Source organism: Anomaloglossus baeobatrachus, chromosome 7 (genome assembly GCF_048569485.1).
Source record: "Anomaloglossus baeobatrachus isolate aAnoBae1 chromosome 7, aAnoBae1.hap1, whole genome shotgun sequence".
Taxonomy (NCBI): domain Eukaryota; kingdom Metazoa; phylum Chordata; class Amphibia; order Anura; family Aromobatidae; genus Anomaloglossus; species Anomaloglossus baeobatrachus.
In genome coordinates, this window is record NC_134359.1 from 203,511,931 (window position 1) to 203,536,263 (window position 24,333).

General features: G+C 43.0%; 1 protein-coding gene across 2 annotated transcripts in view; it reads left to right on the plus strand.

The window, feature by feature from the left end:
* Window positions 1-24,333, plus strand: part of KATNIP (katanin interacting protein) — a 379,833-nt gene that overhangs the window by 135,067 nt on the left and 220,433 nt on the right. For both annotated transcript variants that reach the window (XM_075317875.1, XM_075317876.1), the window contains exon 13: window positions 14,809-15,015. In XM_075317875.1, coding sequence (XP_075173990.1) covers window positions 14,809-15,015 — 207 coding nt within the window. The remainder of the gene's footprint in view (window positions 1-14,808; window positions 15,016-24,333) is intronic.

The following is a 24,333-nucleotide window of genomic DNA, read 5'->3' on the forward strand; positions in this document are numbered from 1 at the left end:
CCAGGGCTGTCTCTTTCCAGGGCTGTCTCTTTCTCCGTCTGTCTCTTTCCAGGGCTGTCTCTTTCCAGGGCTGTCTCTTTCCAGGGCTGTTTCTTTCCAGGGCTGTTTCTTTCCAGGGCTGTTTCTTTCCAGTGCTGTTTCTTTCCAGTGCTGTTTCTTTCCAGTGCTGTTTCTTTCCAGTGCTGTTTCTTTCCAGTGCTGTTTCTTTCCAGTGCTGTTTCTTTCCAGGGCTGTCTCTTTCCAGGGCTGTCTCTTTCCAGGGCTGTCTCTTTCCAGGGCTGTCTCTTTCCAGGGCTGTCTCTTTCCAGGGCTGTCTCTTTCCAGGGCTGTCTCTTTCCAGGGCTGTCTCTTTCCAGGGCTGTCTCTTTCCAGGGCTGTCTCTTTCCAGGGCTGTCTCTTTCCAGGGCTGTCTCTTTCCAGGGCTGTCTCTTTCCAGGGCTGTCTCTTTCCAGGGCTGTCTCTTTCCAGGGCTGTCTCTTTCCAGGGCTGTTTCTTTCCAGGGCTGTTTCTTTCCAGGGCTGTTTCTTTCCAGGGCTGTTTCTTTCCAGGGCTGTTTCTTTCCAGGGCTGTTTCTTTCCAGGGCTGTTTCTTTCCAGGGCTGTTTCTTTCCAGGGCTGTTTCTTTCCAGGGCTGTTTCTTTCCAGGGCTGTTTCTTTCCAGGGCTGTTTCTTTCCAGGGCTGTTTCTTTCCAGGGCTGTTTCTTTCCAGGGCTGTTTCTTTCCAGGGCTGTTTCTTTCCAGGGCTGTTTCTTTCCAGCGCTGTTTCTTTCCAGGGCTGTCTCTTTGCCCGGCTGTCTCTTTCCAGGGTTGTCTCTTTGCCCGTCTGTCTCTTTCCAGGGCTGTCTCTTTCTCCGTCTGTCTCTTTCTCCGTCTGTCTCTTTCTCCGTCTGTCTCTTTCCAGGGCTGTCTCTTTCCAGGGCTGTCTCTTTCCAGGGCTGTCTCTTTCCAGGGCTGTCTCTTTCCAGGGCTGTCTCTTTCCAGGGCTGTTTCTTTCCAGGGCTGTCTCTTTCCAGGGCTGTTTCTTTCCAGGGCTGTTTCTTTCCAGGGCTGTTTCTTTCCAGGGCTGTTTCTTTCCAGGGCTGTTTCTTTCCAGGGCTGTTTCTTTCCAGGGCTGTTTCTTTCCAGGGCTGTCTCTTTCCAGGGCTGTCTCTTTCCAGGGCTGTCTCTTTCCAGGGCTGTTTCTTTCCAGGGCTGTTTCTTTCCAGGGCTGTTTCTTTCCAGGGCTGTCTCTTTCCAGGGCTGTTTCTTTCCAGGGCTGTTTCTTTCCAGGGCTGTTTCTTTCCAGGGCTGTTTCTTTCCAGGGCTGTTTCTTTCCAGGGCTGTTTCTTTCCAGGGCTGTTTCTTTCCAGGGCTGTCTCTTTCCAGGGCTGTCTCTTTCCAGGGCTGTCTCTTTCCAGGGCTGTCTCTTTCCAGGGCTGTCTCTTTCCAGGGCTGTCTCTTTCCAGGGCTGTCTCTTTCCAGGGCTGTCTCTTTCCAGGGCTGTTTCTTTCCAGGGCTGTTTCTTTCCAGGGCTGTTTCTTTCCAGGGCTGTTTCTTTCCAGGGCTGTTTCTTTCCAGGGCTGTTTCTTTCCAGGGCTGTTTCTTTCCAGGGCTGTTTCTTTCCAGGGCTGTTTCTTTCCAGGGCTGTTTCTTTCCAGGGCTGTTTCTTTCCAGGGCTGTTTCTTTCCAGGGCTGTTTCTTTCCAGGGCTGTTTCTTTCCAGGGCTGTTTCTTTCCAGGGCTGTTTCTTTCCAGGGCTGTTTCTTTCCAGTGCTGTTTCTTTCCAGTGCTGTTTCTTTCCAGTGCTGTTTCTTTCCAGTGCTGTTTCTTTCCAGTGCTGTTTCTTTCCAGTGCTGTTTCTTTCCAGTGCTGTTTCTTTCCAGTGCTGTTTCTTTCCAGTGCTGTTTCTTTCCAGTGCTGTTTCTTTCCAGTGCTGTTTCTTTCCAGTGCTGTTTCTTTCCAGTGCTGTTTCTTTCCAGTGCTGTTTCTTTCCAGTGCTGTTTCTTTCCAGTGCTGTTTCTTTCCAGTGCTGTTTCTTTCCAGTGCTGTTTCTTTCCAGTGCTGTTTCTTTCCAGGGCTGTCTCTTTCCAGGGCTGTCTCTTTCTTCGTCTGTCTCTTTCCAGGGCTGTCTCTTTCCAGGGCTGTTTCTTTCCAGTGCTGTTTCTTTCCAGTGCTGTTTCTTTCCAGTGCTGTTTCTTTCCAGTGCTGTTTCTTTCCAGGGCTGTTTCTTTCCAGGGCTGTCTCTTTCCAGGGCTGTTTCTTTCCAGGGCTGTCTCTTTGCCCGGCTGTCTCTTTGCCCGGGCTGTCTCTTTGCCCATCTGTCTCTTTCCCCGTCTGTCTTTGTCTCTTTCCCCATCTGTCTCTGTCTGTCTGTCTTTTTCTGTCTCTATCCATCTCTCAACCGACATCATATAACCTAACGCATAAGCTTCAACAGTTTATTTTTTCCTATAGCAACCACTGACAGTTGCTTTTAATAACCTATAGCTCCCACCTCCATTCAGTTTAATGGTGGCAGGATTTTAGAGAATAACTGTAAAGCACGGGGTTAAATGTTTCTGTCAAAACATAGTCTACGACGCTCACTGGGTCACATGAGGCGTCTGTGCAAAATTTCGTGCTTGTAAATGCGACGGTGCGGATTCCTTTAGCAGACATACACACATACACACACATACATACATACATACATACACACATACACTCAGCTTTATATATTAGATTTCAGGCCCATTAATTATTGTTAGCAATTTTTTTTCATATACACATTCAAATTGTACTGTGTTTTTTCTCTCACACTGGTGATGTTCCTTGGACTTTAATAGGTGTTTTAATGGGAGTCAATAAAAATTAATATTTTTTTGTGTCTGGATGTCTATATTTTGGGTATGATTTGATAGTACGGGACAGAGGCATTTTTTTTTTAAGTTTTTATTTTAATATGGTCATAATACATTTTTGAATATTTTATCAAAAAATGTTTTTGGTTATCTCTCAACATTTCTGTGTGGTATACACTTCAGAACTCTTCAGTGATTTCTTTCCATCCATTTGTGGGTGCTTCTTGAAATATGTTTGGGGTTGTTGTACTGCTAGAACACCCATGACCTAGGAAACCCAGCTTTCTGACACAAGGCACTACATTGCGACCCCAAATCCTCTTATGCAAGGCATCATGAAATCTGAAGATTACTACAGCCAAGATAACCAGTTCCAGAGGCAGCAAAACAACCCCAAAACGTCTTTGAACCTCCACCATATTTGACTGTAGGTACTATGTTCTTTTCTTTGTAGGCCGTATTTCGTTTTCTGTAAGTAGAATAATGTGCTTTATCAAAAACCTCTATCTTGGTCTCATCTGTCACTTTCCCAGAAGCAATTTGGCTTTCTGACATAAATTTTTGCAAACTGCAGTCTTGCTTTTTTATGGCTCTAGGTCAAGAGTGGGGTCCTTCTGGGTCTCCTGGCATATCGTTTTATTACATTCAAATGTCAACAGATAGTTTGAGCTGACACTGATGCACACTGATCCTGTAGGACAGCTTGAATTTCTTTGGAACCTGATTAGGGCTGCTTATTCACCATCCAAACTATTCTGTGTAGAAACTTTTCATCAATTTCTCTCTGCTGTCCACATCCAAGGAGATTCGCTACAGTTCCATGGGATGATTATGTTGATTCTTGATAGTTGTACACTAGGGAGAAAGGAACATCAAGGTGTCATGCTCGCCACTGTGGGAGGGTACTACGGCAAGCAAAAGTCGACCCACTAGACCACAGGGGGATCCCAGGTCTACCCTTTTAGTGAGAGGGGCTTGACTAAGCGCCCATCGCAAGGCGGACTCTAGGTGCTACTCCTAGGACAGGGATCGGGATTGGCGGGCTGATCCCCCAAGGCAGGGGTGGACACAGGAGAAGACAGGACTGAGTCTTGAGTATAAACAGGGACCACAAGGGTAGCAGAGGCAGATGACACGGCCAGGGCGGGCAGGCACAGTCTCTGGTGTGGTGAGGACCACCGGGTTAGCTGAGGCTGAAGGCACGGCTGAGATGGATAGGCACAGTCTCTGGTGTGGTGGAGGCCATTGGGATAGCTGAGGCTGGAGGCACAGTCGGGGCAGACAGGCACAGTCTCTGGTGTGGCGAGGGCCACCGGGTTAGCTGAAGCTGGAGGTACAGCCAAGAAGGACAGGCACAGTCTCTGGTGTGGCAAGGGCCACTGGGATAACTGAAGTTGGAGGCATGGCCAGACTGAGCAGGCACAGTCTTTGGCATAGCAAGGACTACAAAGGTAGCTGAGGCTTGAGCATATCCAGGTGGAGGGAGCACAGTCTCTGGCATGGTGTGAGCCACCTGGGCAGCTGAAGCTTGAGGCACAGTCTCTGGTGGGGTGTAAGCCATTGGGATAATTGAGGCTGGAGACATGGCCGGGCTGGACAGGCACAGTCACTGGTATGCCGTGAGCCATCGGGGTAGGTGAGGCTGGAGGTGCGGCCGGGGCGGAGAGGCAGAGTCTCTGGTGTGGTGTGGGCCACTGGGGTAGTTGAGGCTGGAGCCACGGCTGGAAAGGACATGCACAGTCTCTGGTGTGGCAAGGGCCACCGGGATAGCTAAGGCTGGAGGGACGTAAAGACTAGGACACAGGCACCGACAGGACAGGATCAACAGGCAGGGAACCAACAGGACTGAATGGATGGGACAGACTGGGACCTGACAACTAGCTAGCTGAAGTACTGGACACTGACTAGCTAAGCTAAGACATTGATCCGGCAACTCCCCTAGAGGGAGCTTGCCCTAAATACCCAGTGCCCTCTAGGCAATAGGCTGGAAAGCACTTCCTGGGAGTGGCGCGCTGGTGCTTTTAAGAGAGGGGCTGCGGTGTACGTGCACTCCTTAGGAGCGCTCCCCGAGATGCTGTGATTACGCACAGACTCTGGGAGGCGGGTGGAGGAGAAGCGGCAATGCTGGGCAGCGTGGGGGGACACGGCCGTGGCGGTGAGTGAAAGTGCATACGTGCAACAGAGCAAGGAGTGCATGAACGCAGCATTACACAAGATCTCTGGAGATGGAAGTGTATATTGAGATTGTTGATATTTTTCAAAAGTTTTTGTTCTCAGGTCATCAGTTCTATTCTCCTCTTTCTGTTCTCCATGCTTAGTATAGCACATAGAGCTACACAATGCAGAGATTGAGTCAACTTCTCACCTTTTTATGTGGTTTCAGGTGTAACTTTCATATCGCCCACACCTGTTACCCTCGACAGGTGATTTTGAACGAGCATCACTTTCTTGAAAGGTGCCAACAGTTTTGTTTGGGCCTTTTTGTAGCTTTAGTGTGAAATTATGTCCAAATTGCCTTTTTTCTGGTTTTTATTTTGTGTATTGTTTCAATACACACAAAGGAAATAATTGTGTATAAGAAAAAATGTGTAACTGCAATAGATTTCTGGGAGAAATACCTAATTTTCTGGAACACTTTTAGCCATGAATGTGTATGTATATTATGTGACATTGCACTCACTGAATATGCTGGGGGTCACTCACTTTGCTTGTGATATGAGATAGCACACAAGAAACGTTTCCATTAAAAGTTCAGTTGGTTTATGAAGCATATATAAACTGCACTTCACAGATGAATTTCAAGTCCGTTACATTTACGGTACACCCACACAGGTTGAAATACACTTCTCCAACAACACAGACAGTATTACAGTTCCTAACATTCGTGGTTTGCCCACAACTAACTCCAGGCAGTAAACAAAGTCCTCTACATGAGGTTTTTTCCTGAAAGCTTAGCAGCTGCCTCACACTCTCTGACCCCAGTCAGTATACTCGCCCCTCTCATTAGTACCATTCCGAGAGACTTCAATCCCCTATCTACAGTCCAGGTTAGGATTAGCGAATCCTCCGTTCTCACGGAGAACTCCTTCCTGGAGACATCATAGTCCCCTAACCCTGACTCTCACTGGCTGACCCTGGTCAGCATGCACACCTCTGCATGAGGTTTCTTCTTGAAGGCATAGCAGCCCTCACACACTGACAACATGCCAAATAAACAGTCTGTATCTTAACAGGTGAGACACACCTATGGGTGGAGGTATGTGGATAGCCAGAACCGCCCATTTCTCCATCACCTGGACCTCTCCATCTATCCAGACATCCAGGTTTAAACCACTTCTGTGATCCATACCCTCCGCCAGGTTTCAATGTGTGTGCATGTGTATATATAATGTTTGCATATTGTAGGCGGTTGACAGGAGTGATACTGGACGGATTGTATATCTCACCTGGAAAGTTAAGCTGGGCAAGATATTAAAAGCTGGGTAGTGCTGGTTGGTTCAGTGGGTTAGTTGCTGAGCTATTATTTAATGGTAATTTTGGGCCTTTTTATTATTGGAGTGGTGAATAGAATTTGGTAATGGGACTCACCGCTCCCGCTCCAGTATGGGGAGTACTGGGGTCTTAGCCCGCTCACCTAAAGGAGGTTCAAGCACATAAGAGGCTAAAGAAGGGAGCAGTCAGATATGGCACTAACCTGGTGTGTTCCTGAGAAGATTAGACCTTGTGGCTAAACCGAAATACCAGTGACTAGAGATGCAAGCATCCTTGGTAGAGGGAGTTAGGGGTATTATGTGTAAAGGGTGCTTTACACGAGACGAGTTATCGTGCGATGCATCGTCGGGGTCACGGTTTTCATGACGCACATCCGGCATCGTTCACGACGTCGTCTTGTGTGACACCTCTGAGCGACGCAGTATCGCTCACAAATCGTGAGTCGTGTACTCGTCGCTCAGTTTCAAAAAATTGCTTAATTAAAATGGCGCCGGTTGTTCATCGTACAACAGCGCTCCGTGTGACACCCTGGGAACGATGAACACAGCTTACCTGCGGCTCCCGGCGGCTATGCGGAAGGAAGGAGGTTGGCGGGATGTTTACGTCCCGCTCATCTCCACCCTTCCGCTTCTATTGGCTGGCGGCTGTTTGACGTCGCTGTGACGCCGAACGTCCCTCCCCCTTTAGGAAGAGGATGATTGGCCGCCCACAGCGGGGTTGCTCAGCAGGTAAGTACGTGTGACGGGGGTTTCACGACTTTGTGCGCACAAACGACGGGGGCGGGTGAAATCACACGATCGGTCGACTCGTGAACAGCAGGCATTATTCCTAGACAGGCAAGTCTTTATTGTTTTTCTGCTTTATTATTTGCAGTCCTTTGGCTGAAAATAAAAGCCTCACATTTCCATTATATAGACTGTTTCCGTCTGTGTCGCTGCCATGTTGCCCTATAACGCCCATAGCGCTTTACAATATATATGTATTTTTTTGAAGACTACGGTATATAAAATGAAGCAAAAAAAAAAACAAGCATTTTTGTCATCCATGTAATATGCAGAGCATTGTGACAGTTTGGGTGAATATGCAAATGTATTCATTGCATAATTAAAAAATTAAAAACATTTCAAAAGTGTACTGAAAAGATAGCATCAAATGTGGGTGTACAATCTGCAGCATGTGTTTCGGAAAAAGAAGAAAGTCATTGACATAAAAAGAAAACCAAAAAGCATAACCTTTCAGGAAGCAAGCATCTCACATAGAATTGCTGGGGAGAAGATGCTTGTTATCTTGCATCATTCGTTGTCAAAGAAAGAACAAAAGAACAAACCACATGAAGTGCTGTGTGCCCATATCATGCATTCAGCCTAGTACAATGATTCACACAAGTGCAAGTATACATCCAAAGTGGAAGAAAAGCAAAAGGAAAAGGGCCCAGGTGTAATCTGAGTGTAACTGATGAGTTTGTTGGATAGTCACTCGGACAGAGCATCATCGCTGTTTGCCATCGACTTGTTTCTATAAATGCGGCATGTACCATGCAAAGCAATTTTCTGATAATAAAGGAATTGGATGTAGCCAAGAGTCGTTTCTCATGATTTACAGGACAGATTTTTTTTTTTTATGAAATACAATATTACATAAAGGTTTGTGTTCACAATTGCTTTTTATTAAGTACTAGTGATGAGCAAGCACTACAGTGCTCCGTATCATAACAAGCAGTTGGATGCTCAGACGGGTTGACTCATGAACCGAGTATAATAGAAGTCACTGGGGAACTCGAGTAGTTTTCTGGAAGACTTGTGTACTGAGGAAATCATCTAGCCATTTTTTAAAAGCTGTTCTAGTGTCTTCCATTGCTACATCTTGTGGTAGGGAATTCCACAGTCTGACTGCTCTAACTATAAAGAACCCTTTCCTATTTAGCTGCCAAAATCACCTTTCTTTCACCTGTAGTGAGTTCCCCCTGGTCCTTTTGTATGGTCTTTGGAAGGAATAAGTCATGTGCCAGTCCTTTTGTATTGGCCACACATGTATTTTTAAGGCCTCTTTGACACGTCCGTGTCTCCGTCACGTGTTTGGTCCGTTTCCTCACGTACCGGAGACACGGGCACATGTAGACCCATTTAAATCAATGGGTCTGCGCTCACGTGCATATTCTGCCATGGACCGTGTGTACGTGTGGAGCATACGTGTGCCCGTGTGCTCCACACACAGACATGTCCATTTTTCTCCGGCATCACGGGTGTCACACGGAACGCAAACGGAGCACACGGAGGTGTTCCGTGTGACACGCCCTGGAGAAAACACATCTGAGAAAATAATAAAAAAAAAAACTTTACTCACCTTCTCCAGCCCTGCTGTCTCTGCCACTGCTGTCACTTGCTTCCGACTGCTGCTCATTTTGCTCATTGCATATTCACTTCACTGCGGCCGGAAGCAGCAGCAGCGGGGAGTCGGCAGGACCGGAGACCGAAGATCAGCAACACGGACAGCAACGCCAGGGACAGGTGAGAAGAAAGTTCCCGTTCTCCGTGTGTTATCACGGATAACACACGGAGAACACACGTGTTCCATAAACACAGCTCACAAAGGGCAAAACGCACCTTTGACACGTCCGTGAAAAACGTGCATGTTTATAATGGACGTGTGAAAGAGGCCTAAATGAAATCTCCTCTGAAACGTCTTTCTTTTTTTTTCCTAAGCTAAACAAGCCCAACTTTTCCAACCTCTCATCATATGTGAGACCTTCCATTCCTTGTAATAATCTAGTTGCCCACATTTGAACTGACTCTAATTTTTAAATATCCTTTTAAAATGTGGAGCCTAAAACTGGATCCCATATTCCACATGTGGCCTTACAGGTGATTTATAGAGGGGTAACCATATGTTGGGATCACAGGATCTAATCTCTGTTTTTATACACTTAAATCTTCTTTGCTTTTGCAGCTGCTGCTTGACATTGAATACTGCTGCTCAGTTTACTTGTAACCAGAATACCTAAGTCTTTCTCCTGTTGTGTAGTCCTGAGTTTACTTCCATTTACATTATATGTAGCAATAGAATTACTTTGTCCTAAGTGCATTACTCTACATGTATCAACATTTAAATCTCATTTGCCAAGTGTCTGCCCATTCAGACATTTTATTCAAATCGTTTTATAATATTGTACAGTCAAGGTCAGTTTTCAATATCCTACATAGTTTGGTGTCGTCAGCAAAGACTGACACTTTACTCTCAATCCGATCAGCAAGGTCATTAACCTCTTACTGACACTGGACGTACTGGATACGTCTTGCCTTTTGTCGGTATACTCTCTGCCGGCTGCTGCAGGCAGCCAGCAGTGAGTTCCGCATATGTCAACTGATTTAAAAAGCTGACATGTGCGGCTATCAGGCTCGAGTGGACCCGATTTCCACTTGCGTCTATTAACCCCTTGCACAGCACTGTCAAAATGTGACAACGCGTTGTACATCGCAGCTGCAGTAAGCACTCACTCCCCCGACTCCATCGGACGTCATGTGACGTGATCACGTGGATCCGATGGTTGCCATGGTAGCACAGGGTCACGTGATGACTCCTGTTGCTATCAAGAGTCAGTTCCTCTTACAGCCGGAAGAGGACCATGTGTGAGAGGAGAGCAGCTTTTCTGCATATCAGAGCAATGCTGCTCTAATCTACAGAAATAAATGAGCGATCAAATTGCTGATCGTTATAGTCCCCTAGGGAGACTAGTAAAATAAAAAAAATTGTTAAAAGTTTCAAAAAATTAAAAAAAGCTAAAAGTTCAAATCACCGCTCATTTGCCCTATTGAAAATTAAAGGGTTAAAAAATATGCACATATTTGGCATCGACGTGTTCAGAAACACCCGATCTATCAAAGTATAACATCAATTAATCTGATCGGCATAGCGGCAAAAAAATTCCAAACATCAAAATTACGTTTTTGGTCACTGTAAATTTTGCGCAAAATGCAATAACAGGCGATCAAAACCTAGCATTCGCCCAAAAATTGGTACTATTAAAAACAGCTCGAGATGCAAAAAAAAAGCAGTCACTGAGCCATAGATCCCAAAAAATGAGCACGCTATGGTTTTTGGAAAATGGCTCAAAAAGTGCGCCACTTTTTTTGACAAATGTCTGAATTTTTTTTAACCCCTTTGATAATAGTAAGCCTATACATATTTCTTTGTCTACGATCTTGTAATTACCTGAAGCATCGCATCGACTCATCAGTTTTACCATATAGTGAACACAGTGAATAAATAATATATCCCAAAAACAATCATGCAATTGCACTTTTTTTTTTTAAATTTTTCTGCACTTGGAATTTGTTTGCCGTTTTCCAGTACACTATATGGTAAAACTTATGGTTTCATATAAAAATACAACTCGTCCTGCAAAAAATAAGCCCTTAAGCGGGCTTTACACGCTACGATATATCTAACGAGATGCCGGTGGGGTCACGTCATAAGTGACGCACATCCGGCATCGTTAGTGATATCGTAGCGTGTGACAGCTATGAACGAGCAGAAATACTCACCTTCTCGTTCATCACTGACACATCGCTCATTTTCTAAAAATCGCACGTCCTCTTGTTCATCGTACCCGGGCCAGCACACATCGCTCCGTGTGACACCCCGGGAACAATGAACTGCAGCTTACCTGCGTCCCGCCGGCACTGCTGAAGGAAGGAGGTGGGTGGGATGTTTACGTCCCGCTCAGCTCCACCCCTCCACTTCTATTGGCCGGCCGCTGTGTGACGTCGCTGTGACGCCGAACGTTCCTCCCCCTTTAGGTAGTGGATGTTCGCCACCCACATCGAGGTCGTTTGGAAGGTAAGTACGTGTGACGGGGGGTTACAACATTGTGCGACACGGGCAATAAATTGGGGGCAAATGCGATCGCACGAGAAATTGTAAGTTGTAAAGAAGCCTTTACATGGCAAGATTGATAGAAAAATAAAAAAAAGTTACGGTTCTCGGAAGAAAGGAAGTAAAAATCAAAAACGGAAAATTGACTGGGGGTGAAGGGGTTAATAAAAAGGTTTAAAAATTGTACAGGAGCTTTTATGACATCTCACTCTAAAGGGTACTTTACACGCTGTGACATCGCTAGCGATCTCGTTAGTGATGTGACACGCCAGATCGCAGATAAGATTTGCCGAGATCGCACATAGGTCATTCTTTGTAGTGCCGGTTACATGTGCGATCTCGGCAAATCGTATCTGCGATCTGGCGTGTCACTTCGCTAACGAGATCGCTAGCGATGTCGCAGCGTGTAAAACACCCTTAAATCCATAGGGATTAAAATGGACCTGGTACTCTCAGCTATAACATCTTCTATTTTCTGGGAACGTTATTGACAGGATTTTGGAAGGTGTCTAGCAATTTTTTCCATTGATCCAAAAGAGCATTTGAGAGGTGAGACACTGATGTTGGAGGAGGAAGCCGGGCTCTCAATCTCCATTCTAGTTCATCCAAAAAGTGTTGGATGAGCTTGAGATCAGGACTTTGTGTGGCCGATCATGTTCATCCACATCAGATTTGCCCAGCCATGCCATAATAGACCTTGCTCTGTGCACTGGGGCACAGTGCTGCCGGGACAGAAAAAGGCCTTCCCTTCCCCAAACTGTTCCCGCAAAGTTAGGTGCTACAATTATCCAATTGTCAAGTTCCACTGGAACTAAGAGACCCAACCCACCTACTGAAAACAACTCAACAGTATTATCCCTTCTCCAACAAACCTTACAGTTGGCCCAATGCAGATAGGCTTGTTACATTCTGTTGGTATTCACCTAACCCAAACATGTCCCTCACATTATTCAGTTGGAGAAGCATGATTTCATTTCCAGTGCTCCAGAACGCACTGATTTTATTCTTTACGCCTCTCTGTCTGATTCTTGACATTGTGTTTTGGTGATGTAAGGTTTGCAGGCAGCTGCTTAGCCATGGAAACCCATGCCGTGACACTCCCAGAGATTTTCTGCTGATGGTAGTACCAGATGACTACTTTTATGTCCATACATCTCAACACTTGACATAACCTGGCTCCATAACTTTATGTGGTCTGACATCTTGTGGCTGAGTTGTTGTGATTCCTAAGTCGTTCCATTTTTCAATATTACTACTCACAGCTGATCATGGAATCATTAGGTGAGAAGACATTTCACAGTCTGACTTGTTCCAGAGGGATTGTCCTATTGCAGAAACACCCTGGTCTCAGTGAGCTCTTTAGAATTATCTATTCTTTCACAATTTTTCATGGCTTGGTTTTTTTTTTACACCTCTATAGCAGACTGAATGAAAAAAGTTAGTTATCAACAGGAACCTATCGCCTAATTCATGTTGCCCGAACTGCGGTCAGAATGAATCAGAGCCTGGCTGCATAATTGTAGCCAGGTATATTTTTCTGTGAAACCGGTCAGCATTTCAGAGAAAATATACTTACAAAATCCAGCTTTTCTCAGCGCTGCTCTGGGTTGTTGTCCAGTTTCTTGCTATGTGAGATACCTGTGATGTTAGAAGAAGCAGGCCAAGGAGGCAGCACTGGACTAGTCTCATCTGTGACTATTGTCCCAGGCTGGATCTTTGAAGTATATTTTCTCTGAAAAACCTGCGTATTTCAGAGGAAAATATACCTTGGTGCAATCATGTAGCCAGGTTCTAATTCATACTGCTTGCGGTTTGGGCAGCATGAATCAAGTGACAAGTTCCCTTTAGGAGGTGCGTCCCAATACTTTTGGTTATATACACTCCCTGACAGAAGGTCTGTCGCTTATCCATGTTATGTAAATAAAAGCTTATAACTTGACTTTAAATTCATCCATTGGTTTTATAAATTACTCTTTTGAAAGCTGACACCCTCCCAAATTTGGTTTAGGTTATTAAAATAAAATTGCTGCAAAGCTGAAATATTGATCATTTAATGAACACAGGTCAGATTTTGGCAAGACAAAAGTTTTGTAGCCTTGTCATATACTACACACAATCCTAGTTTACATCCTCACCTGTGCTCACTAACTGATCAGTTATTTAGTGGGTGTGTATAAAAAGAAACCCAACACCCCAGACCTTCACTTGAACTGCAACTTGACCTCTGACAACATGCCAAAAATACACCCTTAGACCAAAGCCTTGATTATCAAGAGGCTGAAGACCTGATCCACTGGAGAGGTGGCTGGCACATTTAATGTGTCTCAGCGTCAAGTACAAAGAATTAAAAAAAGATTTGGAGAGACTGGAGATGTTTTTGACAAGCCCAGGTCCAGCAAACCCCGCAAGACAACTGCTCAGGAGGAACTTTTGTTGGTTAGAAAATCCAAAGCCAGCCCCTCTTCCACTGCAGCAGAGCTCCAACACGCCTGGTCACCTCAAGTCCCTGTGTCAACTAGAACAGTTTGTAGGATTCTGTCTCAAAATGGCCTCCCTGGTCGAATCAGTGCCCAGAAGCCAGCACTAAACAAAAGGCAATTAAAAAACTGTGTGGCATTTGCCAAGTCCCACAGCCTGCTAAACAACGGACGCTGGAAAAGTGGCAGAAAGTGGATTTCTCTGATGAATCTTCAGTTGAACTACCCCACAGCTGGCGTAAATACTGCAGGCGACCTACTGGAGCTCGTATGGATCCAAAATACACACAGAAAACAGTTAGGTTTGGTGGTGGAAAGATCATGGTCTGGTGTTACATTCAGTATGGGGGTGTGCGAAACATTTGCAAGGTGGAAGGCAATATCAATAGCCTAAAATATCAATAATTATAAGCTAATCTCTTACATTCCCAAGTATAAAAGGGGTCAAATTCTGCAGCAGGATGGTTCTCCATCTCATACATCCATCTCTATAACAAAGTTCCACCTGGCAAAGAAGATCAAGGTGCTCAAGGACTGGCAGCCTAGTCACCAGACATGAAGATCATTGAGCATGTTTGGGGTAGGATGAAAGAGGAAGATTGGAAGACCAAACCAAAGAATCTAGATGAACTCAGGGAGGCATGTAAGACTACATTCTTTGCTATTCCTGATGACCTCATCAATAAATTGTATGAATCATTGTTGAACCGCATGAATGCAGTCCTTCAAGCTCATGGAAGTCACACAAAATATTAAATATGGCTCTAATAGCACCACAACTTCATTCACCAATGTTATGCAAGATATCTTTGCATTAGAAGTTAATTATTTGTTTGCATTTCACATTACTTTCTGTGGGCGACAAAACTTTTGTCTTGCCACAATCTGACCTTTCTGTGTTCATTAAATGATCAATATTTCAGCTTTGCAGCAACTTTATTTTCATAACCTAAACCAAATTTGGGAGGGTTTCAGCTTTCAAAAGAGTAATTTATAAAACCAATGGATGAATTTAAAGTCAGGTTATTAGCTTTTATTTACATAATATGGATAAGTGACAGAACTTCTGTCAGGGAGTGTAGTGTATATGTATCAGTTGACTTTTATTTTTTCATCCATGAATGATAATTACTTGCTTTTCCATTCTTAGGTCATTTCACCTCTAGCAGAAAGAGACGCCATATACGTTACAGTTGAAATTACATCCAACTGGGGGAATCCTTACAGTGTTGGATTAACTGAGATTCAGTTCTTCAATATGAACAATCAGAAGATATACATTTCCCCCCATGATGTGGACATAAGAAATACTGCTTTTCCTGGAGACCTTCATTGTTTGGTCAATGGAAAATATCAGGTATTTTATTTTATTAATGTTGCAAGGTAAATAATCTGAGTGTTTTACTTTTCATTATTTTGATCACTAAGTACTGTAAATTGTCTTCAACTTCTCACTGACTAAACCAATGATGCCTTAAACACATTAGAGAAATATTTGCTTAACCTACAATGCTCCCCCCACACCCCCCGGACTTTACTCCACAGATAATGTCAGGACAAAGAAAGATATGGCATGTTACATTTTGAAGTCCCATACTTTTGTAATTCTAGAAAATAAGACACTGCTAAAAAAGTAATTTTCTTATAAAATGTTATTGGAAGACCTGCCCTGATGTCTGTATTTTTATACCACCTCCCTCTTGTTTATTTGGAACTTTTCTGTCTGGCTCAAACATGGCTGCTAATCGAGAGGCATGACCATACCGATCTATTAGTGGCCTTCGATAGCAAGGAAAACTTGGAGATGTGCAGTCCCTCATGTAGTGTTATTCAATAGAGGTGTCCTATAGATGGACTGGTCACATGCCCCTCCATTAGCTGATATGTTGGTCCTGGAGCTCCATGCTGCAGGCTTGAGAAAAGATTAAAATAAACAAAGGGGAAGCACTATACAAATGTATAGTTTTTGGAGCGTAGCTTGACATAACATTATATTTGCAAATAACTTTATATGCTGTTTCCAGAAATAAAGATGAATTGGTGTTACACAGTCATTATCTGCCTCTAACAGTAGTAAGCAGAGCTAAGCTCCACCTGCTGCTGTTAAGTCCTTAACACCACAAGCTGTCAGGATCCTCTGGTGTCCAATGCAAGAGCAGGCATTCACGTGACCATAAGTATGCAATATGCATACTTCCAGCCACATTCCAACTAGATGTGCCTGACTTTTCTCAATACAAGTGTATTAAGCTAGGCTGTGCATGTGTAGTTGGAATGTGTACAGAAGTATTCAAGTCACATATAGTCTATCACAAAAGTAATATAACCATGAATGCCTACATATAGTGTTACATGCTGAAGAAGAGCATGATCCTTTTTCTCTTCAAACGGGGCAGCAGGTCATTATTCCAACATAACCCCAAAGACACCTCAAAGACGAACATTGCCTTGCTAAAGAAACCGAGGGTAAAAGTGCTTGAGTGGCCAAGCATGTCTCCAGACCTAAATTCTATTGAGCATCTATGAGGCCTTTTGAAACAGAGGTTCAGGAATGCAAGGTCTTTAACATCACCAGCTCTGTGATGTCGTTATGAAGGAGTGGAATAAGATTCTGGTGACTTTTTTGAAGCTCTAGTGATCTATATTTCTAAGAGAGTTTAAATCTATTCTCCTTGCTGAGACTGACAAACCAATCTGGCTGTCAGCGGTGAGGAGTCTTAGGCTGTGTGCGTACATGTACTTTTTTCATGCTTTTACGCTGCATTCTGCACCGCAACGTAAAAGCATGCGTCCTGCGTCCCCAGCACAATCTATGAAGATTGTGCAAATTCCATCTGCACATTGGGTTTTAGAACGCAGCGTTTCGGCTGCTGAAAAATTTTGACAAAACTCTGCGTTCTAAAAAAGCAATATGTCACTTAATTTGTGCATCCTGGATGCTTTTCCCACTCTTTCTATGGCAGAGCAAGCATCCAGAATGCATGAATTCCGCATGCACAATGCTTTCAAAATGCAGCTTTTCGGCCTTCATTTTACTTGCAAGACCACACCCTAGAGTGGAGAGGTGTGAATAATTATTCCCATTCCACCCATGTCTTTGACTGTTCTCAAAAATTCTGGCCCTTGTCATGGCCAATTAACTCTCTCAGCACAAACATATCTCCCCTCACGGATTTTACCACTGACCATCTTACACGTTCCATAAGAAAACATAAGAATCAGTCATTGCATTTGAAACAATTTTCATAAACCCAAATATTGCATGCCTGTGTAATGCAAACCATGAAATCAGCACAATACATTTTAACATTACAAATGAAGATTTACCAAATAATTATCATATTGATTGCTCATCAACATATGTAATTTACCTATTGGTCTGCAAGTGCGGACTCGAGTACATGGATCGAATGAACCAAACCTTGAGACAACAGATCAATAAACATCTGTACAAAGAACGGCTTGTTATGGCAAAGTGTCTCAAGACATTCCACTCTGCGTCATAATAAAGATTTCTCTAGTATAAGGATTACACCTATTGAACATATAAATGAAACTGTAAATAATAGATTTAGCAAATTGAAATCCCTCAAATCCTATTGGATATATAAATACAATGTTTAGCTTCAAAGAAATTAAATGAAACTCTAAAATTCATCTGATAAAATACGAAGCCTCAAAACCAACTCTGATATTCTGATTACTTCATTTTTGTGCCTTCTTCATACACTGTGTGCAGAATTATTAGGCAAATGAGCATTTTGATCACATGATAATTTTTATACATGTTGTCCTACTCCAAGCTGTATAGGCCAATTAAGCCAACTACCAATTAAGTAAATCAAGTGATGTGCATCTCTGTAATGAGGAGGGGTGTGGTGTAATAACATCGACACCCGATATAAGGGGTGCATACTTATTAGGCAACTTCCTTTCCTTTGGCAAAATGGGTCAGAAGAGATATTTGACGGGCTCTGAAAAGTCCAAAATTGTGAGATGTCTTGCAGAGGGATACAGAAGTCTTGAAATTGCCAAACGTTTGAAGCATGCTCACTGAACTATCAAGCGTTTCATGGCAAATAGCCAACAGGGTTGCAAGAAGCGTGTTGGCCAAAAAAGGCGCAAAAGAACTGCCCATGAATTGAGGAAAATCAAGCGTGTGGCTGCCAAGATGTCATTTGCCTCCAGTATGGCCATATTTCAGAGCTGCAACGTTACTGGAGTATCAAAAAGCACAAGGTGTGCCATACTCCGGGACATGGCCAAGGTAAGGAAAGCTGAAAAACGACCACCTTTGAACAAGAAACATAAGATAAAACGTCAAGACTGGGCCAAAAAAGCTGTGGAAAGATAAGGCGCAATAGGGTCTTACCCGGTATGACAAACGGTGGTGAATGTCAGAAGGAACACTCACCTGGTAGGGTTGTGTCAGTCACAACCCCTTTGAAAGCATGTAAAAAACGTGGAAGGCAGCGGTCCCGCAGCAAGGAGTAGTTTCAAACAGCAGGAGAAAAGCAGGTTTTGAATACTGCGCCAAATCACAGGAGTCCAGGTGAAGATAGTAAAACTCTTTTCTTTATTTTCACAGGTCTATGCGTTTCAAGGACATATCCGTCCTCTTCCTCAGGACAAATGTGCAGAGAATACTATATGATATAGTATTCTCTGCACATTTGTCCTGAGGAAGAGGATGGATATGTCCTTGAAATGCGTAGACCTGTGAAAATAAAGAAAAGAGTTTTTTACTATCTTCACCTGGACTCCTGTGGTTTGACGAGGTATTCAAAACCTGCTTTTCTCCTGCTGTTTGAAAAGACTGGGCCAAGAAATATCTTAAGACTGATTTTTCAAAGGTTTTATGGACTGATGAAATAAGAGTGACTCTTGATGGGCCAGATGGATGGGCCAGAGGCTGGATCAGTAAAGGGCAGAGAGCTCCACTACGACTCACACGCCAGCAAGGTGGAGGTGGGGTACTGGTATGGGCTGGTATCCTCAAAGATGAACTTGTGGGACCTTTTTGGGTTGAAGATGGAGTGAAACTCAACTCCCAGACCTACTGCCAGTTTCTGGAAGACAACTTTTTCAAGCAGTGGTACAGGAAGAAGTCGGTATCGTTCAAAAAAACATGATTTTCATGCAGGACAATGCTCCATCACATGCATCCAACTACTCCACAGCGTGGCTGGCCAGTAAAGGTCTAAAAGATTAAACAAATAATGACATGGCCCCCCTTGTTCACCTGTTCTGAACCCCATAGAGAATCTGTGGTCCCTCCTAAAATGTGACATCTACAGGGAGGCAAAACAGTACACCTCTCGGAACAGTGTCTGGGAGGCTGTGGTGGCTGCTGCACGCAATGTTGATCGTAAACAGATCAAGGAACTGACAGAATCTATGGATGGTAGGCTGTTGAGTGTCATCATAAAGAAAGGTGGCTATATTGGTCACAAATTTTTGGGGTTTTGTTTTTGCATGTCAGAAATGTTTATTTCTAAATTTTGTGCAGTTATATTGGTTTACCTGGTGAAAATAGACAAGTGAGATGGGAATATATTTGGTTTTTATTAAGTTGCCTAATAATTCTGCACAGTAATAGTTACCTGTACAAACAGATATCCTCCTAACGTAGCCAAATCTAAAAAAACCTCACTCCAACTTCCAAAAATATTAAGCTTTGATATTTATGAGTCTTTTGGGTTGATTGAGAACATAGTTGTTGATCAATAATAAACAAAAAAAAAAATCTCTAAAATACAACTTGCCTAATAATTCTGCACATGGTGTATATACAAATGTTAAAAAACTGACCAGCACCTCCAAACAGAATAAGACAAGTGAAGACTAGAATTTAGTATAATAAAAAGATTTTTGCTGCACACTGAAATGCTATAACGTGCTCACATTGAATATAGAAACTTGGAACTGCTATTGAAAATATGTTTAAATAATGAGATACTTCACTTACTATACTCTCATCTGATTGAACATTTTTCCCATCAGCCTTGGTCGTTTTTAATTAGAGCTGGATCCTGCCCGCACTTAAAATTGTAGACTTCCAGCCGGAGTAGAGGCAAATAAGGTTAGGGTCCCAACTAATATGCCTTGTTGCTAGCTGTTGGGCTCTAAGAATTGGCCAATTTGTGCTCTAACTACCTCATTTTTAAAGACCCTTTCAATTGCAGCCGTCTATATGGGCACACAAGTCATAGGATGTCGAATAAAATGATACCTTGATATCTGCAATCCAGTGTTTTATTCCAGAGAAACCCATATTTTTCTTATGTGTTGTAGATTAGCATTTGTATAACAGTATTTTCTTGTCTGCTATCATATTTGTTGAAGAAGGCATGCAGCACTTTTTTCCTGTTAGTCTATGTTCACACCTCACTTTAGGCATGGGTTTAAAGGGAATTTGTCAACAGATTTTTGCTATGTAACCTAAGGATAGTATCATGTAGGGATTAAAACAGTGAATTCTGGGATTTGTCACTTATTAGGCTATGTTGTTTTTACACAATGAAGGTTTTATCAAAAGAAGATATTCACTGCCTGGACTACAGGGCTCATGAGCAGCTGCTGGACTGTGCCATCTCCTTTGATAAGCAGCTCACTGTCATTAGACAATGTACATAAAAAGCTGCGGTGTGGGCGGGGTTAGCTTTCTGAGCTTCCTTTAATATATAAACTGTTATGTTTCGAAAACAATTAACTACATTATACAAAACAGCAGGTACCATCAGTGTTTGTCATGTGACAGAGCCGACACATTTCCATTTTCTGTTTTTCAGCTACTGTAATGGAACAGAAAGCTGGAATTGTCTAACACATATGTAAAGCTAGCCTTAAAAATCGTGTATACACTTGAAAAAGGAATAATTATTTACTATGTGTTTATGCAAGAAAAAACTACAAACGTATCAGGACTTATAAAATCTTGGTCACCTTCACCTCATACTTTGTTTTACTCGTCTACCTTGCTTTCACCTTTCAATGGTTCTCTCCATTCCCATCTGTTATACTTAAATGTGAGTACTGGGTTAGGCTCCTAAGTAACTCAATGTCGAATTTCAGCCTGAAACATTATTTAGCTTTTTTCATGTTTTTAATTAAATTTCCCTAAAATTGTCTAAACCACTGATGGTCACCCTGACATTTAATAGGTGCCTTGAGCCTTGATTGCAATACAGTGGTTAAAGGGAACCTGTCAGCAGAAATTTCGCCCAAAACCTAAAAGACTCCCCCTCTGCAGCTCCTGGGCTGCATTCTAGAAAGGTCCCTGTTATTATTGTGCCCCATGTGAGACCAAAAGAAAGACTTTATAAAGTGGTACCTTTTTGTATTCAGATACTGTAAATGTGACACGGGGGCGGGCCTTCTGCCGTCCGTTATTCTGCCTCCTGGTCCTGTATGCCGCCCCCATCGCTCCTTTCCATAGCTGATGCACCGCCCACTGCTCCAGCCATCCCCGCGCATGCCCAGTGCCAGTCTCACGGGACTGAGCAGTGTGACCGCTGGTGACGTGTGCGCAGGCAAGTGATTATGAGCGGGGCTGTGATTGTTATCAGCAAGTACCCGCCCATAATCTCGTGAGCGTGCAAACCTCACCAGCGGTCACACTGTGCTGAGAGTAGTGCTAGACTGTATGGGCTGCTTCCAGGGATGACGTCCCTTTTGTCACGTGATAGGGGCGTGTTCAAAATACTATCACGTGACAAAAGGGACGTCATTCCTGGAAGCAGCCCATACAGTCTAGCACTACCCTGAGCACAGTGTGACCGCTGGTGAGGTTTGCACGCTCACGAGATTATGGGCGGGTACTTGCTGATAACAATCACAGCCCAGCCCATAATCACTTGCCTGCGCATACGTCACCAGCGGTCACTTCTCAGTCCCGTGAGACTGTCACTGTGCATGCGCGGGGATGGCTGGAGCAGTGGGCGGTGTCATCAGCTATGGAAAGGAGCGATGGGGGCGGCATACAGGACCAGGAGGCAGAATAACGACGGCAGAGAGCCCGCCCCCGTGTCACATTTACAGTATCTGAATACAAAAAGGTACCACTTAATAAAGTCTTTATTTTGGTCTCACATGGGGCACAATAATAACAGGGACCTTTCTAGAATGCAGCCCATGAGCTGCAGAGGGGGAATCTTTTAGGTTTTGGGTGAAATTTCTGCTGACAGGTTCCGTTTAAGGCCAGGCCAGGGATAAGAAGTCACACACACACACGTGGCCAAAATTGTTGGTATCCTTCTATAAATTAAGGAAAAACCCACAATGGTCAGTGAAATAACAAGTATTTTTTCATCTTAATTTACTGAATATCAACTAATTGAAAACAGAAGTTTCTTTTAAATTGTAGTTCAACACAACCCCCCCACCCCCAAACTAATGAAAACAAACAAACCTGATAGTAAACTTCACTTAATATTTTGTTGCACAACCTTTTGAGCCAATCTCTGCATACAAACAATTTCTGCAACTATCAATGAAACTTCTGCACCCGCCCAAAAATATTTTGTCCCACTTTTCCTCAACATACTGTTCCAGCTGTCAATGCAATGATGCCCTTTTCAGCCAACTTTTAGTGTCAGGGCATGGTTATAGCCGCTGCTGCCTGGGTACAGATTGAACCTGCACCTCTATAACTGAAAGCCAGAGGATGCAGGGATGAATAATGTTCATTTCCTCCCAGTAGCCGAGCTTTTTAGTGCTGCAGCTATGCTGGTTTGGAATGCTATTAACCTGCAGTTAAAAGCATTTGAGGATATGGCAAGTTCACTTCAAACTTCTGAAAAATATTTTCAACTGTACAGTCATATGAAAAAGTTTGGGCACCCCTATTAATGTTAACCTATTTTCTTTATAACAATTTGGGTTTTTGCAACATCTATTTCAGTTTCATATATCTAATAACTGATGGACTGAGTAATATTTCTGGATTGAAATGAGGTTTATTGTACTAACAGAAAATGTGCAATCCGCATTTAAACAAAATTTGACCGGAGCAAAAGTATGGACACCCTTATCAATTTCTTGATTTGAACACTCCTAACTACTTTTTACTGACTTACTAAATCACTAAATTGGTTTTGTAACCTCATTGAGCTTTGAACTTCATAGGCAGGTGTATCCAATCATGAGAAAAGGTATTTAAGGTGGCCACTTGCAAGTTGTTCTCCTATTTGAATCTCCTATGAAGAGTTGCATCATGGGCTCCTCAAAACAACTCTCAAATGATATGAAAACAAAGATTATTCAACATAGTTGTTCAGAGGAAGAATACAAAAAGTTGTCTCAGAGATTTAAACTGTCAGTTTCCACTGTGAGGAACATAGTAAGGAAATGGAAGAACGCAGGTACAGTTCTTGTTAAGCCCAGAAGTGTCAGGCAAAGAAAGATATCAGAAGGCAGAGAAGAAGAATAATGGTGAGAACAGTCAAGGGCAATCTACAGACCACCTCCAAAGACCTGCAGCTTCATCTTGCTGCAGATGGTGTCAATGTGCATCGGTCAACAATACAGCGCACATTGCACAAGGAGAAGCTGTATGGGAGAGTGATGCGAAAGAAGCAATTTCTGCAAGCACACCACAAACAGAGTCGCCTGAGGTATGCAAAAGCACATTTGGACAAGCCAGTTACATTTTGGAAGAAGGTCCTGTGGACTGATGAAACAAAGATTGAGTTGTTTGGTCATACAAAAAGGCGTTATGCATGGAGGCAAAAAAACACGGCATTCCAAGAAAAGCACTTGCTTTCCACAGTAAAATTTGGTGGAAGTTCCATCATGCTCTGGGGCTGTGTGGCCAATGCCAGCACCGGGAATCTTGTTAAAGTTGAGGGTCGCATGGATTCAACTCAGTATCAGCAGATTCTTGACAATAATGTGCAAGAATCAGTGACGAAGTTGAAGTTACGCAGGGGATGGATATTTCAGCAAGACAATGATCCAAAACACCACTCCAAATCTACTCAGGCATTCATGCAGAGTAACAATTACAATGTTCTGGAATGGCCATCCCAGTTCCCAGACCTAAATATCATTGAACATCTGTGGGATGATTTGAAGCGTGCTGTCCATGCTCGGCGACCATCAAACTTAACTGAACTGAAATTGTTTTGTAAACAAGAATGGTCAAATATACCTTCATCCAGGATCCAGGAACTCATTAAAAACTACAGGAAGCGACTAGAGGCTGTTATTTTTGCAAAAGAAGGATCTAGAAAATATTAAGGTCACTTTTATGTTGAGGTGCCCATACTTTTGCATCGGTCAAATTGTGTTTAAATGAGGATTGCACATTTTCTGTTTAGTACAATAAACCTCATTTCAATCCAGAAATATTACAGAGTCCATCAGTTATTAGATATATGAAACTGAAATAGCTGTTGCAAAAACCCAAATTGTTATGAAGAAAAAAGGTTAACATTAATAGGGGTGCCCAAACTTTTTCATATGACTGTATAAAAATAAAAGAAAAATGGAAAAAAAAATCACCTAAAATAATACTTTTTTGTACATTTATACAAAGACAATATTAAAAACAGTTAAAAAGCTAAATGGCTAATGATCACAAAAACCCATAATGAAGTTTAATTCTGCTTTATCAAAGACATGGTTAACCAATAGCAAAAAAAAATGGTTAAAAGGACTTTAATAAAGTACTTTG